The sequence below is a fragment of the Ascidia mentula genome, chromosome 6 (assembly GCF_947561715.1).
Source record: "Ascidia mentula chromosome 6, kaAscMent1.1, whole genome shotgun sequence".
NCBI lineage: Eukaryota > Metazoa > Chordata > Ascidiacea > Phlebobranchia > Ascidiidae > Ascidia > Ascidia mentula.
Window position 1 is genome coordinate 2,411,077 of NC_138571.1, and position 19,626 is coordinate 2,430,702.

General features: G+C 37.6%; 1 protein-coding gene across 1 annotated transcript in view; it reads left to right on the forward strand.

Moving 5' to 3' along the window:
• The first annotated feature begins 3,524 nt into the window (after positions 1-3,524).
• Positions 3,525-19,626, forward strand: part of LOC145906454 (uncharacterized) — an 82,600-nt gene continuing 66,498 nt past the window's right edge. The window contains exons 1-7 of the mRNA XM_082993869.1: positions 3,525-3,640; positions 7,764-7,870; positions 8,054-8,295; positions 9,982-10,122; positions 10,599-10,760; positions 11,438-11,548; positions 11,844-11,941. Of these exons, the coding sequence (XP_082849995.1) occupies positions 3,531-3,640; positions 7,764-7,870; positions 8,054-8,295; positions 9,982-10,122; positions 10,599-10,760; positions 11,438-11,548; positions 11,844-11,941 (971 nt within the window). The 5' untranslated portion in view covers positions 3,525-3,530. The remainder of the gene's footprint in view (positions 3,641-7,763; positions 7,871-8,053; positions 8,296-9,981; positions 10,123-10,598; positions 10,761-11,437; positions 11,549-11,843; positions 11,942-19,626) is intronic.

Sequence of the window (19,626 nt, forward strand, 5' to 3'; positions counted from 1 at the left end):
ACAAAATATTATATCTGACTCCTGATAAAAAGGCTACTATCTAAACCAAAGTTAATCTGTCAGTTTAATGCATAAATAAAAGTCGCACAAGTATTATAACAAAACGTTACAAACCACGCGTACTAAAGTCTCTGTCTGTGAGTCTATGAAGAAATCATGGAATAGAGTTATAGACTGAAATATCGTCCTCTTCAAAGACTGAATTATATATATATTCTTTTACCCAAGATGTGTGGCTTATATAGAAAATGCATACAGGGTCGTTTGGGTTCGGCCCGATCCGTGACTCATTTGAAAAAGACAGCTTGTTGCTCGAAGTGTCACGAAATAGGCTGACCGGATATATTAGCTGTCTTCCGTGCATACAATAAACAGCGCGTTATTCGCCGTATGTTGAAATGGGTTCGTGGCGTATTACTCGACGTTAATAAAAATACAGATGCCACGTAAACACAACATAACATACGAGAAATGTGACGTCAGATACATAAAAACTCCCCGTCCTCGTAAATGTTTTCCGAACAAGTGTTTCATGGTTCCTCAACATGAATCTTGACCTTTGATAGATTGGATATATGTTCTTGTTGCGAATTGACCATATCTTGTGATGCGATTTCCTTGTTCAACTCCTCGTTGTACTCGTATAAGATCGCAGTGGTTACTTCCGCACGAGTGTAGACGGTGGGGATCGTTGAAAATTGAAAGATTGCGTACGCCGTCGAAATATGCGTCAATCGAACTCCGAAAATCGTCAGAGATCGTTGAGTTGTCAAAATCGTACATATTGAGATGTCATCAACGTATAATGATCTTCTCGTATCTGTCAAAAAAACTCGAACATCCTGCCGTTATATCTAGGCCTAATGTTAACACAAAATAAAACACATAAAAGTTATAATTCACAAACAAATTTATAATATAGTACATCAAGATATTCTGTTGCGCAGGGGACATGAATGAGTGACATTGATTTGCTCGTGTTTACGAGTCATATAAGGGACTTTATTGCTGCCATGTGAGGTCACTATAGCGCTAATATCGTCACAGCGAAAAATTAAACAATACGATTATCATGACTTCTGAGTAACCATACTGTCCGTTAAGGTCGTGCATACCAATACAGATAGGTTCGACACGAGGCGTGTGTTCAAAAATCCCAATTAGTTAAACGAACAAGCTTTTGTACTGAGCAGAGTTGGCAAAGTTTGACGGTCAGTGTGGGCTAAAAAGGATTTGCAAATGTGAAATGTAACTTGCGCCTTGGCCGTATGCACAAATCTCCCACATTGCATTGTATAGACACGTAGTATTTAGAGAGTGATGAATGCCTTCTGCGGTCTGTAAAATAAGTCGCTTTTTAATTTTACCAGTGCATTTGGAACTTCGTAGGTTAATCACAGCGAATTATTTTTTACCTACGGCTCCCAAGCCTGGCTTCAGTGCTCAGCAATCAAGTTTGTAACGTCTGATCACTTGCGAAAATTGTGGCGTGTTAATGTGCCTTGCGACTAGCAGTTATATGCTCTTCGAGTCTTTGCTCGGTGAATAAAAAAGGATTCAGTCTGTGTCGAGGAAACACGGTCGCGAGATGTCGCGCTTGCCCAAATGCTTTAGCATTATAACACCAATTTCGCGTCATTTTGTGCATTTCTCCTGCTATTTTCTTTCAGCAAGTTCAAAAATTACATAAACATTAACGTTTTGGAAACACGTAGCCATGTCGAATCTAGAATAACTGTTATACAATTTTCTTCAACGATTCTGGCAGTTACTTACAAGGGACACAAGGTAAAGTCAGGCGGTTCGTTGCAAATCAATATATCGTTACAGCTACCTCACATGAAGGAAATGTTTGTGTTTACAGACGTAAATGGTGGTGAATTAGATTTGCATTAAGCTCATGTCAATTATTAAATGGGCCGAAAAATCATACATGAAAGCTGTTAATTAGTGATCTCTTGCTTCGAATAGCCATAACAACCCCTAAACTAGCACGAGGGTTTCTCCTAATAAGGGACAAAATAAAATGAGTAAAAAATGCATGCAGGCTGGGCGACCTCGTTTGCGCAATGTAAGAAATAACGTGTCAGGCCCCTTAGCTGACGTCATGCCTCCGTGAGGACTTTCTAAGCAGACAATGTTATGACCATTTTTCCACAATCAACCCTAAGTTGCCAGCAGTGACGTATGTTAAAGAAAATAATCTAACGTTTCGTAAATGATTTAATTAAATCTAAAAATACTTCTCAAGGTGAATTCGCGTGTGACGTAAACTTATTGAGATACAAGCGTTATTACAACATCATAATATCAACGAAAATAAGATTGACATAACCACTGCGGTCAGGCTTATGCTTATAACTATAAAAACGGTTTGACATTTGACAAAACATACTTAACAGCAGTTTGGCATTTTCTTACACAATCAGGCGCATAAAATCAAGAGAAAAACAAACGTCATACCTCATTATTGTTCGAAATGTTTGTTTCGATCTTTGTCCTTGATGGAGAACATCGAGAAATGTCTGAAAAACTTGTTTGACATGGTTAAAAATCTATGGTTAGTACAAATGTTAATTTTTAGACACAAGGAATTACCCATATTTGCAGTTAAATTTGCGCAGATTATTAATCAGAAGGTTTAAATGCCCGTTCAAATATCACGTCAAAGGGTGTCACCAAATTTATGTATGACGGAATCGCACAAGTCCTGACGAAGACGTCAAAACGTCTGCACAAAATATTAACACTGCCGTATATCTGACTCCTGATAAAAAGGCTACTATCTAAACCAAGGTTAATCTGTCAGTTTAATGCATAAATAAAAGTCGCACAAGTATTACAACAAAACGTTACAAACCACGCGTACTAAAGTCTCTGTCTGTGAGTCTATAAAGAAATCATGGAATAGAGTTATAGATTGAAATAACGTCCTCTTCAAAGACTGAATTATATATATATTATTTTACCCAAGATGTGTGGCTTATATAGAAAATGCATACAGGGTCGTTTGGGTTCGGCCCGATCCGTGACTCATTTGAAAAAGACAGCTTGTTGCTCGAAGTGTCACGAAATAGGCTGACCGGATATTAGGCTGTCTTCCGTGCATACAATAAACAGCGCGTTATTCGCCGTATGTTGAAATGGGTTCGTGGCGTATTACTCGACGTTAATAAAAATACAGATGCCACGTAAACACAACATAACATACGAGAAATGTGACGTCAGATACACTCGGAACGCTATTATATTCTGTATTTCTATGGAAGAAAGTTTCTTGGGTAGGAAATTCCCTTTCAGAATTTGAAAATACTGAACTGCGTATGCGTTTGTCTTCGTGGCGTTCCATTGACACAAAACTAAGATTGCAGAGGCAAAAATGCAATGAAGGGGGCTTGGCAATTATATACACATACATTATGTATATTTTGTCGTGTTAAACTATTTTCATTTTTATGTACAGAATTTTCCAATGCAGATTTTGTAAAGTGTAATCTGGCAATTGACTTGATCTGTATATTTAAACCAACATGGGTTCAGGAAAATCCAAATCCGAAAGTTTGCAAATGAAATCAGAAACAGGATCAAGGACAAATGAGCAACTTTCACTGAAGAAGAAAATACATCCTTCTCATAAAAGGTATGTAATTGCCACAACATTAATTTGTGCCTGGAAGCTATCTAGACCAACAGTGTTACCTGGCTTCCTGTTACTTTCCTTAGTAATATAATATTCTCAGTAGTTTCTTCCAATCAAAATAAGTTTATTCTTTTAAGCCTTGTGAGTCTAAACAACAAATGTTACAGAGTTAACATGAAATCGCATTGAGTCTAGTATAGAATCAGAATAGAATGACCAAACACCAGACTGCAACACAGGTAGCCCAGAAAAAAGAAACAATTTACGCAATATCATGAACTAGCGCTTAACAGTTCACATGGGAATGATGGGATACAGGATTTGTTTAAGGCCGCATATCAGTATTAAATCCCAAAAATCTAGTTTTGAAGGCTATCACCATTATTACCCATACTGAGTGATTTCTTTTTTGCCAACAACAATTCCTGTGGTCAGTGACCCATGAAGATCTATTGGTACTATTCATGGAGAAAAAAAATTGATTGCGGCTGCATCCGCCAAAACACAGCAAGGATCTGAGAAGCCTCCAGGAGGATCTTTTGTCCTACAGGATAGCAAAAACAGTCCCAGGGGGCAACCAACGCAACTTTCCTGTGACAATGTTTTTTGCCATTGCGTAGAAAAGGGTTAGGGCCAACATTAAATTGCGAATTGGATGAGGTTTTTGTGATTCATTTTTTCGCAAAACCATCTTACATTTTTTGCAGCCCATTTAGCTAAAATAATGACTGATCGGGGACCGAAATGACCCCTAGGGGGTGCTTTAAGCAACTATTTTGCAACTAGTTTTGACCTTACTGCGTAGCCAAGAGGCGGGCCTAACATAAAATCACAAATTAAGGTATACTTCTGTGATTCAATTTTGAGCTACATTCCCTTGAACATTTTGATGGTTTTTCAACTAAACTTTTCACAGCACCCTGCACCAAACGTCTGACTAACTGAGAAGAGCAAAAAATGCACTAAAACTGCACCAAACACGTTGAAAATCGCCCTGGCTACACCACGTGACTTCTTGCTCATTCAACCAGAAAATTGACCCCAATGCATCACCGGTTGCCTTGTGACGAGACTGAGACTCTCTATGACGCAGGAGCATTCCCCGCGGGCAAAACTATTTTAATATAATTACTGATATGCGGTCTTAAATAGTGGCGCACCCGCCCAGAATCGCAATTGTTCTGTGAAGTCCAATACATGAGCCATTCAACTATTACATTGTGAAGTTTCACACCTGTTTGATCATCGGATCCAGAGTTGTAGCTGTTTTACTAACACCACCTAGACAACAGAAAATGGCCTTGTCAACAGAGTTACCGCCAAGACAACTGATAGGCAGAGGATGATGCTTCAAGCCCCAAACCGGTCACATAAAATGGAACCAAATATCACGAGGCAGTCATGCAACAATTATCTGCATGTCCAATACTTAATTACATGACACAGGTGTTAATTAATCAACATCCAAAGGCCAATTAGGGGGCATGCATTGTGGTAGGAAATTATGAACATCTCAACACTATGAAAATTACATGAGAATTGTGTTATTAACTTGCATACAAGACCATTCAATGCATTTATTTGCTTAAAATCAATTGATAAACCAAACTAGGAGCTACTTTATTGGTAAAATAGTAGCACATACCCAGAATGTTGAAAATTGCTTCGGTTTCAATGGCGTGAGCAGTGAATCTGTTCGGATGAAGCACCATTCATATGGTGATGGACCACTTCTCTCTGGGGTAATAAATATAGCTCAGAGTTAAATAAGTAATTTAGTTAATTAATTATGACAACGTAAAGTGTAGTAACATTTTATTTGAGCAATTGCAAGCGTTATCATAAGCCAAATTGATATTGGGAAAAAGACAGCTAATGCAAAAATGCCATGATAAATAAAGAAAAATCATCAAAGCTCTGTGGTAAAATCAACCCGAAATGTGTTGTGGACCGTTCATGCATAGAATTCATGCTCTCAAACCAATTTTTTGGGCCATTTAAATGCCTGTGATTGAAGAACTGGCCACACATATTCATGCACATAAAGCACTGAAAAAATGTTTTTTTGTCACTAGGTGGCAATAAGTGACTGGAGATGCTTGAAAACCTTTTCATGTTCCTCGAAATACATAAACTTACAGATTCAATTTTGAGCTACATGCCCTTGAACATTTTGATGGTTTTTCAACTAAACTTTTCACAGCACCCTGCACCAAACGTCTGACTAACTGAGATGAGCAAAAAATGCACTAAAACTGCACCAAACACGTTGAAAATCGCCCTGGCTACACCACGTGACTTCTTGCTCATTCAACCAGAAAATTGACCCCAATGCATCACCGGTTGCCTTGTGACGAGACTGAGACTCTCTATGACGCAGGAGTACAAGACGGGCATCCCGCGGGCAAAACTATTTTAATATAATTACTGATATGCGGTCTTAAACACACATGCATGGAACATATTGCTCAATTCAACTCAACGAGTTGCTGTTTAGGTGAAGACGTACAATATTTCAGCTTGGTAATTATCAGATTGTTGCAAGACCATGCAGTTGCGCTACAGACTAACTGAAACCTATAAACTTGTTGTTATGTGAATATTTTAACAATGCAAAATTGGGAGAAGCTGCACATCCAATATTGATGTACCAGCTATTGTGTATTTAGATAGAGCAATTTTTTATTCATAATCAAAAATTAACAATCTGCGCCGGCAATGAGCAGTTGTGTTTAGGCTGAAATGATTTTCTGAAATTGTTTCGAAGATCATTTTTTGAAGTAACATAAAATCCGCCAAATTTGTGTTGCAAAACACAAATGAACAAGCACTCAGAGAGGTTTTGCCCATGGTCCTAGTCATATCATACCAATACTTACTGACGTTGCTGTCTTCACCTGCATTTAGTCTGTTTTGTATGACTTTCGAATTATTTGTTGAAAGTTTACATGCTTTATGGGCCACCCAATGCACTGGCTTAAATCTCACATGTCATATTTTTTTGTAAATATCAGCATTGGGTTGCAGTGAACATGTTATTAATTTCTTCATAAAATCCATCATGGTGACTTTGAGTTCCAAAACAAAATAACCACAAGTTCCTTGAAGCATGTTTTAAATTTTCATCTGACACGTTGGGACTTACAGACAGGATCAAATACAGCAGAGGAAACTTCACCAAAACTCCTTGGAGGGGGAAATGTGGAAATTTGATTTTCTACTGCAAACTAACTTTGGTGTCATGGAATAGAGAGATAGGCTTGCATAAAACCACAGTAGATAGAATACTTTTGACCACTCATTTTTCTACAAATTACATTTTTTCCTTTAATGCCATATACAGATAGTTCAATATGTAAAATTGCCAACTTCAAAGGTTTGATGAAGATATATATGGTGAAGAGCAGATGGAATCAGAGACAGAAACAGAGACAATAGTAAGGACATCGATGGAGTGATAATTCTTCTGGTACTTGTGATTATTTTTCTCAATTATTTCTGACCCCGGTCCTTATTCTGGGCAGAGGAAGGCAACTTTTCAAGCCAGTTGTATATGATGAACAGTGTACAGAATAGAATTACAAGCACAGCACTTGCAAATGCAGGCCATGATCAGATGTCAGGTGTACAAAACAAGTTTACATTGAAGGCAAAGACAAGCTTGTGTTTGTATTTTCTGGCTTGAACCAGCGTCATCAGAAACTATTATTGGAAATTTGCACAACACCACAATAATTATGTACTAATTTATGTAGGATTTTTAAATTGGTTTAAGTGCTGATAAATGTTTAAATGTTATCAAGTGAGGTGTGAAGGTTATTTCTGGTGGTTTAACTTCACAAACTTTTACACTAAATACGACAAATATGTTTACATAAATATGCAGTAGCCCATGTAGATTTCTCATTATTAAAAGATAGTAGCTGTGTCATGTTCATTAAAAGGTGTAACTAAATTTTCACATAGGAAATATCACCTAATTTGTACAAAGTTTGCTGGTACAAATGATTTCTCTTGACAAAAATTCCTTTAATAGGAAAAATCCGTGGAAAAATTGTTTTTTTTACATCTCATAATCTGATGTTTGGGTTGAATTTTATGAACTAACCTTGCCCTCTTACAGGTTTACAGAAAACATAGATGATGGTGGAGTTGAATCAAGTATTAAAATAGACAAAAAAGGATATGTTTTAAAACCTGCAAGCATTGCTTTTAATCCTTCAAACACAGGTCAACAGTGTTCCATTTTGAAAGTAGATTTATTTCCAGCCCAAATGTTGTTCATCTGTCCATTAAATCACTAAAAACAATTTCAATTAAGCAACTTATGGTGTTATATGACAATGTTATATTAGTGCTTAATATTATGTATCAAAATGAATTATAATTTGTTATAACAGTGTAAATTTACAGTTTCAACAAAAAGATTAGATCCAATGTCCTCTAGCATGGATTTAAGGGATAGAGGCAATACAAGGAAAACTGAAGAAAATGAAATACTCCATGATTGCATGAGGGCATACAAAACAAATGATGAGAAGATAATTTCTTCAGTAGCTTCCTCACTTCCTGATTATCTCAATCTAAATTGTTGTAAAGTTACTCAGAAAGAGATTAAAGCCCTCTCCTTTGTTATTGAAAGAAGAAACAAATCGGTATTATTTTCTAGTTTTTGAAACTTCACCATAATAAGCAAATATAGAAAAGATTTGCAAAAACCTGTAAGATACAAATCAGAAGCCAGGTGAAACATAACAATTGGTTTATGAGAACACACAATGAGAAATATAAAAATTAACATCCAAATTTTGTGAAATTGTGTTTAACTTCGTTACTCAGGTTGTGTGGTCATTATACTTACTTGCTTGATATGTGTTCGTTTAAAAACCTGCATGTTTGTTCGTGACATGCATGTTCGTTCAATAAAAATGTACCTCTTCCTTATTTGTATTCTTACTAATATTCTAATTTCAAATTAATTGTTTCATTCAGTTGAAGAAACTCAATCTCTCCTCAAACAAGATAGGAGATAGTGGAGCAGCTGTATTGGCTCGTTGCATTCACAACATTGATGAACTTGATCTGCGTTGTTGTGACATAGGAGATGAGGGTGTGGAAATTCTCTCAGAGAAGATTAAAGATTTACAAACAACTGTAAGTTATAAATCATAAGTCAAGTAAAGCATATGACTATAGGTTGTTGTGCAATTTCACATTAACACAATCAGAAAATATAAAAATTAACATTCAAATTTTGTAAAATAGAGTTTATTTTGGTACTCTGGTTGTGTGGTCATTATTCTTTCTTGCTTGACATGCATGTTCGTTGGAGACCATGAACCCCTTCCTTATTTGTATTCTAACAAATTTCTAAATTCTAAGTTTGTTATTTTGTTCAGATGAAGAATCTCGATGTCTCCATGAACAAGATAGGAGATAGTGGAGGAGCTGCATTGGCTCGTTGCATTCACAACATTGAACAACTTGTTCTGAGTGATTGTGGCATAAGAGATAAGGGTGTGGAAATTCTCTCGGAGAAGATTAAAGATTTACAAAAACCTGTAAGACACAAATCAGAAGTTATGTAAAGCATTGGATGACCATGTAAAATTGAGTTTATTTCTGTACCCAGGTTGTATGGCCATTAATCTTTTTTGCTTGACATGCGTGTTCGTTGAAAACCATGTACCCCTACCTTGTTGGTATTCTTACTAATATTCTAATTTCAAGTTCCTTGTTTCATTCAGATGCGGTATCTCGATCTCTCCAGGAACAAGATAGGAGATAGTGGAGCAGCTGCATTGGCTCGTTGCAATTACAACATTGAAGAACTTGATCTGTGGAATTGTGGCATAGGAGATGAGGGTGTGGAAATTCTCTCAGAGAACATTAAAGATTTACAAAAATCTGTAAGATACAATTAGTCCTTTGATTGTCGCTTGTGCTAGGAACAAAGTTTGGTCTTTATTCTTTGTTCCATTGTTCATATTATGTTTTGTGACATGGGAGATCATGGTGTTGAAATCGTCTCAAAAGAATGTAAAAACATCAGAAACACCTGTAAAAATAACTTTGACCATTTCAGATACATTCATCACTTGTGTTTATTTGTGGTAATTTATTTGCGTTAACCACAGTAACCACTAAATAGTTAGATATCGTCCATTTTGTGCTATTCACATAGTGAATTAATTATAACAATAATTAATTGTTTATCATGAAATGTGTGGTAATTTTATACCAATGTTGTGTAAAATTATTGTTTGCGTATGTGTCAATGAAAACAGGCTTTTCTGGAGCAATTCTGTTTTTAAATTTATTGCGTAATATCTGTGGTTTAGATGAAATGGGTGGATCTACACGGCAACAATTTAACAGATGAAAGTGCTGAGTCATTGGCTGGATGTATGCACAAAATTCAGAGGTTATGGGTCATGAGCAACAATTTTACACAGGCAGGGGAGGATCTTATCAATTCCAAAGTAAAAAAATTATATATGCATGTTTTTGTTGAAAACAAAGTTCTAAACTGTTCATTAGGTAATGTATCGTGATAATTAGGTTTACAGGTTTGGCAGCCCAACCCAACACTTCACAGGGTGCTTGATTTTTCAAATTTCGCTCCGATTTGTCAGGAAAAAGTGGCTGATCCAGCTAGGCTGCAATGCCTGGGCTACCAAGCCTGCAAACCTAATGATCATGATACGATAGCTGTTATCGCCAACCAAGGCCTGTGTAGTGTGGCGATCCTGCCAATCATGTAGTTGCATCATATATTACTTCGTGTGCTAAACTATTCATTGCAATAAACACTTCTTTTGATCCAAAAATTGCTTAGGTTTGTAAAAAGATTTTAAAAAATGTTTAATTTACAACTATAAAGATACTTCAGAAATACTGCTACTAACATTATAATAACTTAGGTGTGACTAATAATTATATTTTCTACATTTTACAGAAACATGAAGAATATGAAGTAATCCAAACCATGTCATCAGTGGTTGGTGTGGAAGGTGGCAAACTTGAAGTGATTGGTTGTGTTGTTGATATTCCTCCCAATGCACTGAAAACAAATGTAAAAATTTGGTTGAGAAGTTTCTATGGAAATATAAAGCCAAATGTAAGTGATTTTACACACGTAATGTGTATACAATGTCATGATTACAGGATTTTACTGTCAAAAGATATTGAGACTCAATATCAACTTACCCCGCACCGTAATCAGACCGGCGATAAGCCCAGGGTGAGGCTTAGATATTGCATTAGCTGACCCTTGTGATTGCCCCAAATGAGCTTATCAACATTAATGCACATAATGAGTGATTGGCTTTTGTCCCCAAATCTATTCCTGTTGCTTTGTTTATTAAATTTCGAATGACTGACCTGTAAGCCATTTACCCATGAACGTCCACTAATACAATTCAAAAAATAATGATTGTAGCAACAAACAATACACAACAGGGATTTGTGGAGCCTACAGGAGGATCCTACGCCCCATAAAATAGTAGAAGTAGCCCTGGGCGCTATCAAAGTTTTTGTTATTACATAGAAAAGGGCTAATGCTTGGTTATATATTGGATATGATTTAATGATTCATTTTTTATCCTTTTTTTCAACCATTTATAGACAAAAAATTATATTGTTGTAATACACAAATTTTACAACCATGTATATACAATATTTTATGTTTGTTGCCTTTACAAATACAAATTATAATTTCCTGGTTGTTAGCAAGTAAAATGTTTCAACATTCAACAATTATTTTTAAATTTTTGTCATTTAGTTTTCATTTCACAGAAGGAAATTACTCCATTGTTGTATTGTGGGCCAAGTGGGTTAAAGTTCACTAAAGATGTCACCATCACTTTACCAACATGTTTTGTTCGTGAAGATCCACAACTTGTTGTAGTAAGTTTAAACATTCACCTTGTAACCAGCACAAAAAAGTGCATAAAACTGCCAATGAAGTTCGGCAAGTTTAATTATTATTCGGAACTTTTAGATTTATTGATTGTTAAACTATATTGCGGAATAAAAATAAATTTAAATTATGTTGAGTTTGGTCAGAAAATAGCCAATATCTATCAAAACAAGTATTAATATGTATATTGGAGTGCTGGAAGTAATTTGTTATTGTTGTGCATTGACATGATAAAACTTTTATTTTAAATGATGATGTATCAACACTTAACAAAATATGAAGGTTGAAACAAGCCAAGATGGTAAAACATGGGAAGATTATCAAACTTTATCCTACAGTGGGGAGGGGAAGATTACATTTAAAGTAACTCACTTTACGTGGTAAGTGTAACATTTCACTGTCTGTTTTGTTTGACGTCATTCTTGTTTCAGAAACACTTTTTATGTTACATTGATAATCGTACTCACAGGTATCATGTGATCTACAAAAAACTTGGTTGGTTGAAAAAGAAAATGGTCCTGGGTGGATTTCCATTAAAGGAAAGTTCTGACTCTGCAGAAAGACTTTGGAGACTTGTTATTTGTGACAACTTGAAATTTAACTTCAAGACTGAAGAAAACCTTGACAAGTTGCTTGGTTTTACATTAAGGTAATTAATCTACTTCAAAAAGTACGATTGCTTTGATAAACAATTTAAAATGTGTTTTAGAGGTGAGTTTTCAGTAAGTCTATCTGTAGTTGAATCCCTAAACATCAAACATGAAAGGTTACAGAAAAATCACAATAGATTTGGAAATTTCTCCGTTTACATCACTTGACAATCTACTAAAGCATGCTGTTGAAATTGTAGATCTTTCCTTATTAATGATTAACACTGAAGAAACACATTGATAAAATTTCACAAAACAAACAAGAAACCAAACAAGTTAATAAATGTGAATAGTAGGTTAATAGTTAAACAAGCTTATTTCTATTTCATATAATAATGACTTATTTACAAATCACAAGTTTGGTTACTATTTAGTAAAACTCAGGAAGTAAAATTAACTTTCAATGGTTAAAATAGAGCCCATTAAGTAACACTTAACATGTCACTCAAAAACCAATGCTGATTATGCTTTACCCATTTTAATAAAGTCACCCGCAAATACTTTTCTTTGTTGCAACTTGCAAGGATAAAGAAATAATATTTAATATTTATTTTCCAGATCAGATCAAAATCAAGCAACTCTCACACTCGAAAGTGAAACTGGTGGAGTAACATTCATTAAAAATCAAATAGAAATAAAGAAAACATTTCTAAACAATTGGATACAACATGAGGTTTTGTTTACGTTTGCCAAACACAATGGTTATGAAATAATTGATGTTAAATTGGATTTTAATGGGGATTTATTTACAACAAACTTTGGTGTACAAGTTGAAACAAAAGACATGCAAGAAAAACAAGTCAGTAAAAACATAGCCTCTTTACCTGTTTTTTGCTTGCATTTTGATGTGTACATATTGGTTTACAGGAGGTTAGACGGAAATCTGATTCAAAAAATGGTGAGTCACAAAATACTAGTATGACTAAGCACTTGATAATTTTACATTGTGAGCTTCTTACATTTAACTGCGACTTCCAGGTACTGCAATTAATGACTGCATATTGATTGAACCACACTTCTATATAGCAGGAGGCTCAGTTAACAAAACAAACATTCAACCAGGTTTCTATTTCATTATATGTACCCTGTTATCTGGTTGCAGAGCACAACTGTTATAATTTGGAGTCGTTTCCTCATGCCGAAGCTTCATTTGGAAAAGAATATTAGTTTCATATTGCAAGATGTAAACTTATTACCCACAATGTGAAAATTGGCTCCAAAATTAGGCATTATTTCTTAAAAAACATTTTCTAAGATGTTAAACGTGTCTTTGTTTTTAGATGCATCATACTTTCGACGACGGTACACTCCTTACATTTTTGCTTGCTATATTGTTATTTTGTCAATTATTCTGATGAACAATTCTGCATGGTTTCCAAATGTTTCTTTGATTTATTTTTTTGGGGGTTGTCTTTTCGTTATGATCTTTTGGGAAGCAAACTAGTCGAATATTGCATCAAATAAACCTTTTATTCATTTACGTACCATTTTTGTCGGTGCATAACAAGCGAAATCATTTTATGATTACAGGAATTTGAGTGATTCATTTATTCATTGGTGTCATTTTTGCCCTAATACGACAACGAACATTACAGTGTAAAATAATCGGAAAGCGTTAAAGTGTGGGCAGAGAGACGCTGGAATACCTTTTAGTTTTCGATGCCGTGTGTCACCCTTGGTTTGATGACTTGAACAACAAAAGATAAAAAGGAAACATTAAGACGAACGTGGAAGTTATGGGAAATAGCTAATGTAAAGGACTGATGCAATTGGGTGTGAGCAGACCTCGAAATTGTAGGATAGTTGTTCGCGGTTTACGTAATGTGTTCAACATAAATGAAGCAGCAGGTCGTGGTGCAAAACATAAAAAGTTATTGCAGTAAAAGATGTCTTTTGTACACTGTAGCCTAAATAAGGAGTTTAAAATATAACACAAGCGGTCACCTACTTGTTTAGTGAGCCACAAATCCTTGCGCTGGCGAGAGACAGGTATATCGTCTCCTGCTGATGGAGTCTCTGTCCATACAACAGCAACAACCACAGCTCAATGTGGACGGCACTTCTACACCACTATTTTTATGCAATGTGTAATGTGGTTGTTGCCATGCCAGACAAATTTACTTGATACCAGCTACTGTGTGGTTCGAACAGAAGGATGCCAACCCGTGAATCACGTCAAATACGCGACGTTGCCATGGTTGTGGAATGATTGGTCGAGGGGAACCGGTTGACATGTCACATAAGAGCGTTAAACCGGGTTCAAACTTTATGTCCTGAAGCTTTAACTTGCTAAGCGCTGTGCGGTATGTACTTCTTGGCTTTGTTGAGCAGCAGCGAGGGCGTTGTAATCAAGGTCAATATATGCTTGGTCTGCAGAGGCAATGAACGACCGGGACAATGCATCTGCATGCAACAACATTTTGTTTTCCGTCCATGTGTCTAACATCCGTTGTAAATTCGGATATAGCAGTTAAATGGCGTTGCTGTCGAGCAGAAAGAGGTTTCGACTGCTTCTTCAGAGCGAATGTTAAAGGCTTGTGATCAGTGTACGCGGTGAACGTTCGACCTTCAAGAAAATATCGCAAGTGGCGAACAGAAAGATGCAACGCCAAAATCTCACGATCAAAAGTGCTGTACTTTGTTTCTGCAGGTCGCAGATGATGGCTAAAGAAAGCCAACGGCTTACAAATTCCATTGATTTGCTGCTCCAATACCGCTCCAATAGCTTTATCCGACGCATCGATGGTTAATGCCGTTGGAGCCCGTGGTGGCGGATGGCAGAAAATGGTTGCACGTTGCAGAGCCATTTTTGCGTTTTCAAAGGAGGCATTTAATTCAGGTGTCCACTGCAGCTGTAAATTTTTACCATAAAATTATTTATAGATTGCGGACAAGATTTTAGCAGCCGCAGGAATGAAACGATGATAAAAATTAATCATACCAGCAAACTCTTGTAGGCCCTTAATCGTAGTTGGGGACGGAAAACGTTGAATGGCTAAAACTTTGTCCGGAAGTGGCTGAGCACCATTGCAATCAATTCGATGTCCCAGAAAATCAATATACGTTTTTCCGAAAACGCATTTATTCACGTTAATGACAAGGTCATTTTCTGCAAGTCGTTGAAATAGTTGTTTGAGATGTGTGCGGTGAACCTTTAACGAGGAACTCGCAACCAGTATGTCATCTAGGTAAACAAAGGTGAAATCCATTGATTCACAAACAGAATCCATAAGTCTTTGAAAAGCTTGAGCAGCGTTCTTTAATCCAAAAGGCATGCGAAGGAACTCAAATAAACCAAAGGGGGTGATGACGGCTGTCTTTGGAATGTCGGTTTTAGCAACTGCCACCTGATGGTATCCGCGCACCAAATCAATTTTTTAAAACACTTTTGCTCCCTCTAGACGAGAACTAGAGTCATGAATGTGCAGTATATTGTAACGGTCTGGTATTATAGCAGCATTCCGACGGCGATGATCGCCACACGGTCGCCAATCACCGGAGGATTTCGACACCATATGTAATGGTGATGCCCATGGAATCGAAGATCTGCGAATAATTCCCAGTTGCAACATTTTAGAAAACTCGCGTTTCGCTATTTGCAATTTTTCTGGCGACAAGCGTCGTGCTTTTGCGTGAACTGGTGGACCGACAGTTGGAATATAGTGTTCCACCTGATGTTTTGGCGTTACTGCGGAGAACTTGGGAGTAGTTATGGAAGGAAACTGCGTTAGCAATTGTGCGTAAATGTTGTTACTTGTCGAAAGTGCGTTGAGTTGCATTGGTGAGTGATTGGTACAATGAAGTGGTGCACTCGCAAAGGAACGAGCGTTTAACAAGCATTTGTGCCTCAGGTCGACAAGCAAGGAATTTGCGCGCAGGAAATCTGCTCCGAGAAGAGGCCTGGGCACGTGGGCTAAAACAAACTTCCAAGAAAACTTGCCGGCAACTAAATCGAGCGAAATTGTTTTTGTTCCAAACGTTTTAATGGTACTCCGATTAGCGGCTATAAGCTTGAAGTCGTTGCATTGACGCAATCGTTCCCTACTGGAGGCCGGATAAACGCTAACTTCTGCTCCAGTGTCGACCAAAAATTGTTGTTGTGAATTACTGTCCCATAGAAAAAACAAATTCTTGTGAACGCCGGCCGCTGCTGCAGTTAACAACGGCCGGCCTTTAAGTTTTCCTGATAAGCACAAGGTTGCTGGCATTTAAGGGCACGGTCGCCAAAACGTTGGTGATAAAAGCAGAAACCGTTCTTACTTGATTGCTGCGCAGGTCTTACTGAAGGCATTTCACGCTTGCGGACTTTTGAAACGAAAAATTGCTCGCTGTTTCTTGCCTTCCAAAGTACGTCTGCACGTTGTGCTAATTGCCTTGGTTCGACCAACGTCTCTTTAGTCAACACGAGCCGAATTTCTTCTGGCAAGGTTCGAAGAAAAATGTAGTGAAACAAAAAACATGGCTTATGACCGGCCATCAGGGACAACATTTCATCCATGAGCTGCGATGGTGATCGGTCTCCAAGCTCGGTAATGTTAAGCAATCGTTCAGCTCTTTCATACTCCGTAAGTCCAAATGTTCTAAAGCGTTCCTTAATTACTGCGTATTTGTTCTGCTCAGGCGGACTTTCAAGTACATCCAAAAGGCGGCTTGCTGTTAGTTGGTCCAATGCTGACACCACATAATAATACTGCGTTCTATCGCAAGATATTTTGCGCAGCGTAAATTGTGCTTCGGTTTGTTGAAAGCACACTCGGGGTTGTTCATCCAGAACGTGGGTAGTTTCAAAGAAACAGCAGTGTGTAGTACTTCTTCTTGATCCTGCATTGTCCAAGAAATATCGTATCTTGACGCGCGGGGTCACCAAAATGTGGCGTGCTAGCTCTCTATTCGTAGTAAGTCGAATGATGCGAACATGGCGTGACACATGACACGTGAGAGAATCGCAAGAAAAAGGCAACACGCACTGAAATTAACACAACCCGCAACGGTACATCTTTACAACATATTATGTCGTAACAGGGTCTTGGCTGTTGCTTCTGCTTTAGTTTTGCTTTAAGTCCTGACGTAACTGCTTCGCTGTGTGCTATATTTCATCACTGGATTATCGACAATGAACGCATTTATGACCAAGTTAATACTGGTTTAAAGCTTGGTGGATGTGTGTGTTCAGCCGGGAGTTAGACTACTTAGAAGACGCACAGACTTGTGTAAAGGAGTCCTTTTACTCCAGCAGTAACCTTAAGATAAAGAAGGCAAGTTGCCTACGAGGCCGAGTTGCCATCGAGAAGCAGTCGGCCCCTTCGGGTGCGTAACCCGAAGCCCAGTCGCACCTCGCACCTCGTACCGTAGGCGGACGCTTTGTGGGGTAGGAACTCTTCCGGTTTCAAGCGTTGCAGACGCGGTTAAAAGAGCATCGCCGCGACGTTGCAACGAAGAATAGCCAGAGGACAGCACTGGCGAAACACGCTGCCACACTCGGCCACCGAGTTAACTTCGACGAGGTCCGACTCCTAGAGGTGAAGGAGGACCCTTCGAAACGTCTATTCCTCACATAACCCTGAGGAAGTCTAGCCGGATGGCAGACGAAACGTAGGTTTCGAATAAATAACTTCAGAAACTTAAGTGCCAGAAGAACGATTTTGATTAATTTGGTGACAAAGTTGAAACAATCGAAAAACAATAAACACGAGTAAGGTTGGAAATGTCCTCTGTTATCTTTAACTGAGGCATTAGACTGTGTGTCACAGAAACCAGTGCTTGTATTGCGTAATGTTTTGTGTGCAGCATTGCAAGTATTGCAGAATCCCATAATGTGACTCAAATGATTTAGCCATTGAATGTTCTCGAGTAAAGCGAGTCATTTAATATCCTGTTTGCCATGTAGAGTGTTCTCACAGGATACAAACTCTTGTATTAATAATACAAAAAGGGTCAACTCCACCCGCTAGTGAGCGCCAGAACGTGTGAACCAGTGACTCCCAATGCAGCACGCGTGAATCATCTATATCCGTTCACACATATAATCTCAATGTGTACTGTATTTTATGTTCTTGTACGCCGGGTCCACACAGAAACTGTCGCGAGCGTAGCGTACGCCCGCTCGCTTTCGCGCTGACGCATTGGCTTCCACACAGAGAGAGAAACTTTGGGCTGACGAGCTCGCGCGCTGGCGGAAAGAAAAAATCGGCCTCCTCACTCACGCCCGGCGTATTTTTGCTTCCAGTTATCACACTTGGTGCTTTGTTTTGTTTTGCATTCAAAAACGCAAGAATTGTGCTGTTTATCACCGAAGACATTACGGCGTGGTGAATGGAGTTAATCACGAGATAGTACCAACTGCCAAAAAGTACTGCATTAGTCAAAAACATAACCCAGATCGACTGAAGTATGTTTGGCTGGTTTGCACAACTCATGCAATTACCACATTCACAAGGCTCTGTTTAAACTTTTACCTGCATCTACAAAGGAACAAATGAAACCTTTTTATTTTGTGGAGTTGACTAAAACACAAATGAGCAAGCAATACGAGAAATGAAATAAGAAGTTACTGGTTTGGTATCAATGGCGGATATTATGATCATTATGTTTATTACTACTTTAACCACTGGAATAGTTGTCATGGTGAACTGGTATTCTTTCATGTTATTGAATTTATTGGGTTCCTTTTTAAATTTTTCTGAACAATGCTGCTGAGTCTTGGCAACGAATGCTGAATAAACACAGAAAAATGTATAGGCAACATTGAAGAGAACCTCCCAAAGAAATAAGAGTATCATAAAACCATACAATGTATCACTTAATTAAAGCAACACATCACGTGCAATTTTTAAAACTAAACAGTAGATGATGCAAAAGATAACTATACCAAATATAACAATTCAACATTTTGAAAACATGAGCAACCTTTGTTATGGTATGATCAAAACCAGCAACATTTTCTTACACATGTTGATTGTTAGTGGATGCATGTTCATATTCCAATGAAAGATACTTCACTTTAAAATAGAAAAGAGGCTTGCTCAAAGTATTCCAAATAAAACCACATGAAATACTGCTCCAAAAGATATTGAAATCTCTAAATATCCATTAGTACAGTGGTTCCCAACCTTTTGTGGTTGGTGACCCCCTATATTAATTTAAACTAACTTGCGACCCCCACCATGTTTTTTCCAACAGCAATATCAATCAAAGTGCATTTTACAGTATATCATTTATTGGCAATCACTTTGCTCCATAAGACGGCTGACTTGCAACTTCATAGCCAAGTTTGAAATCCTTGGTTAAGTATTTGACAACGCTAAAATCTGAAAACTACCTCCCAAGTCAAATCTCTGACGTTTCAAACCGGCTTCATGACGTTTAAAGAATTCCTAATCTTTTTTTCACGTGTTGGGGGTGCATGGTGTGTAAAT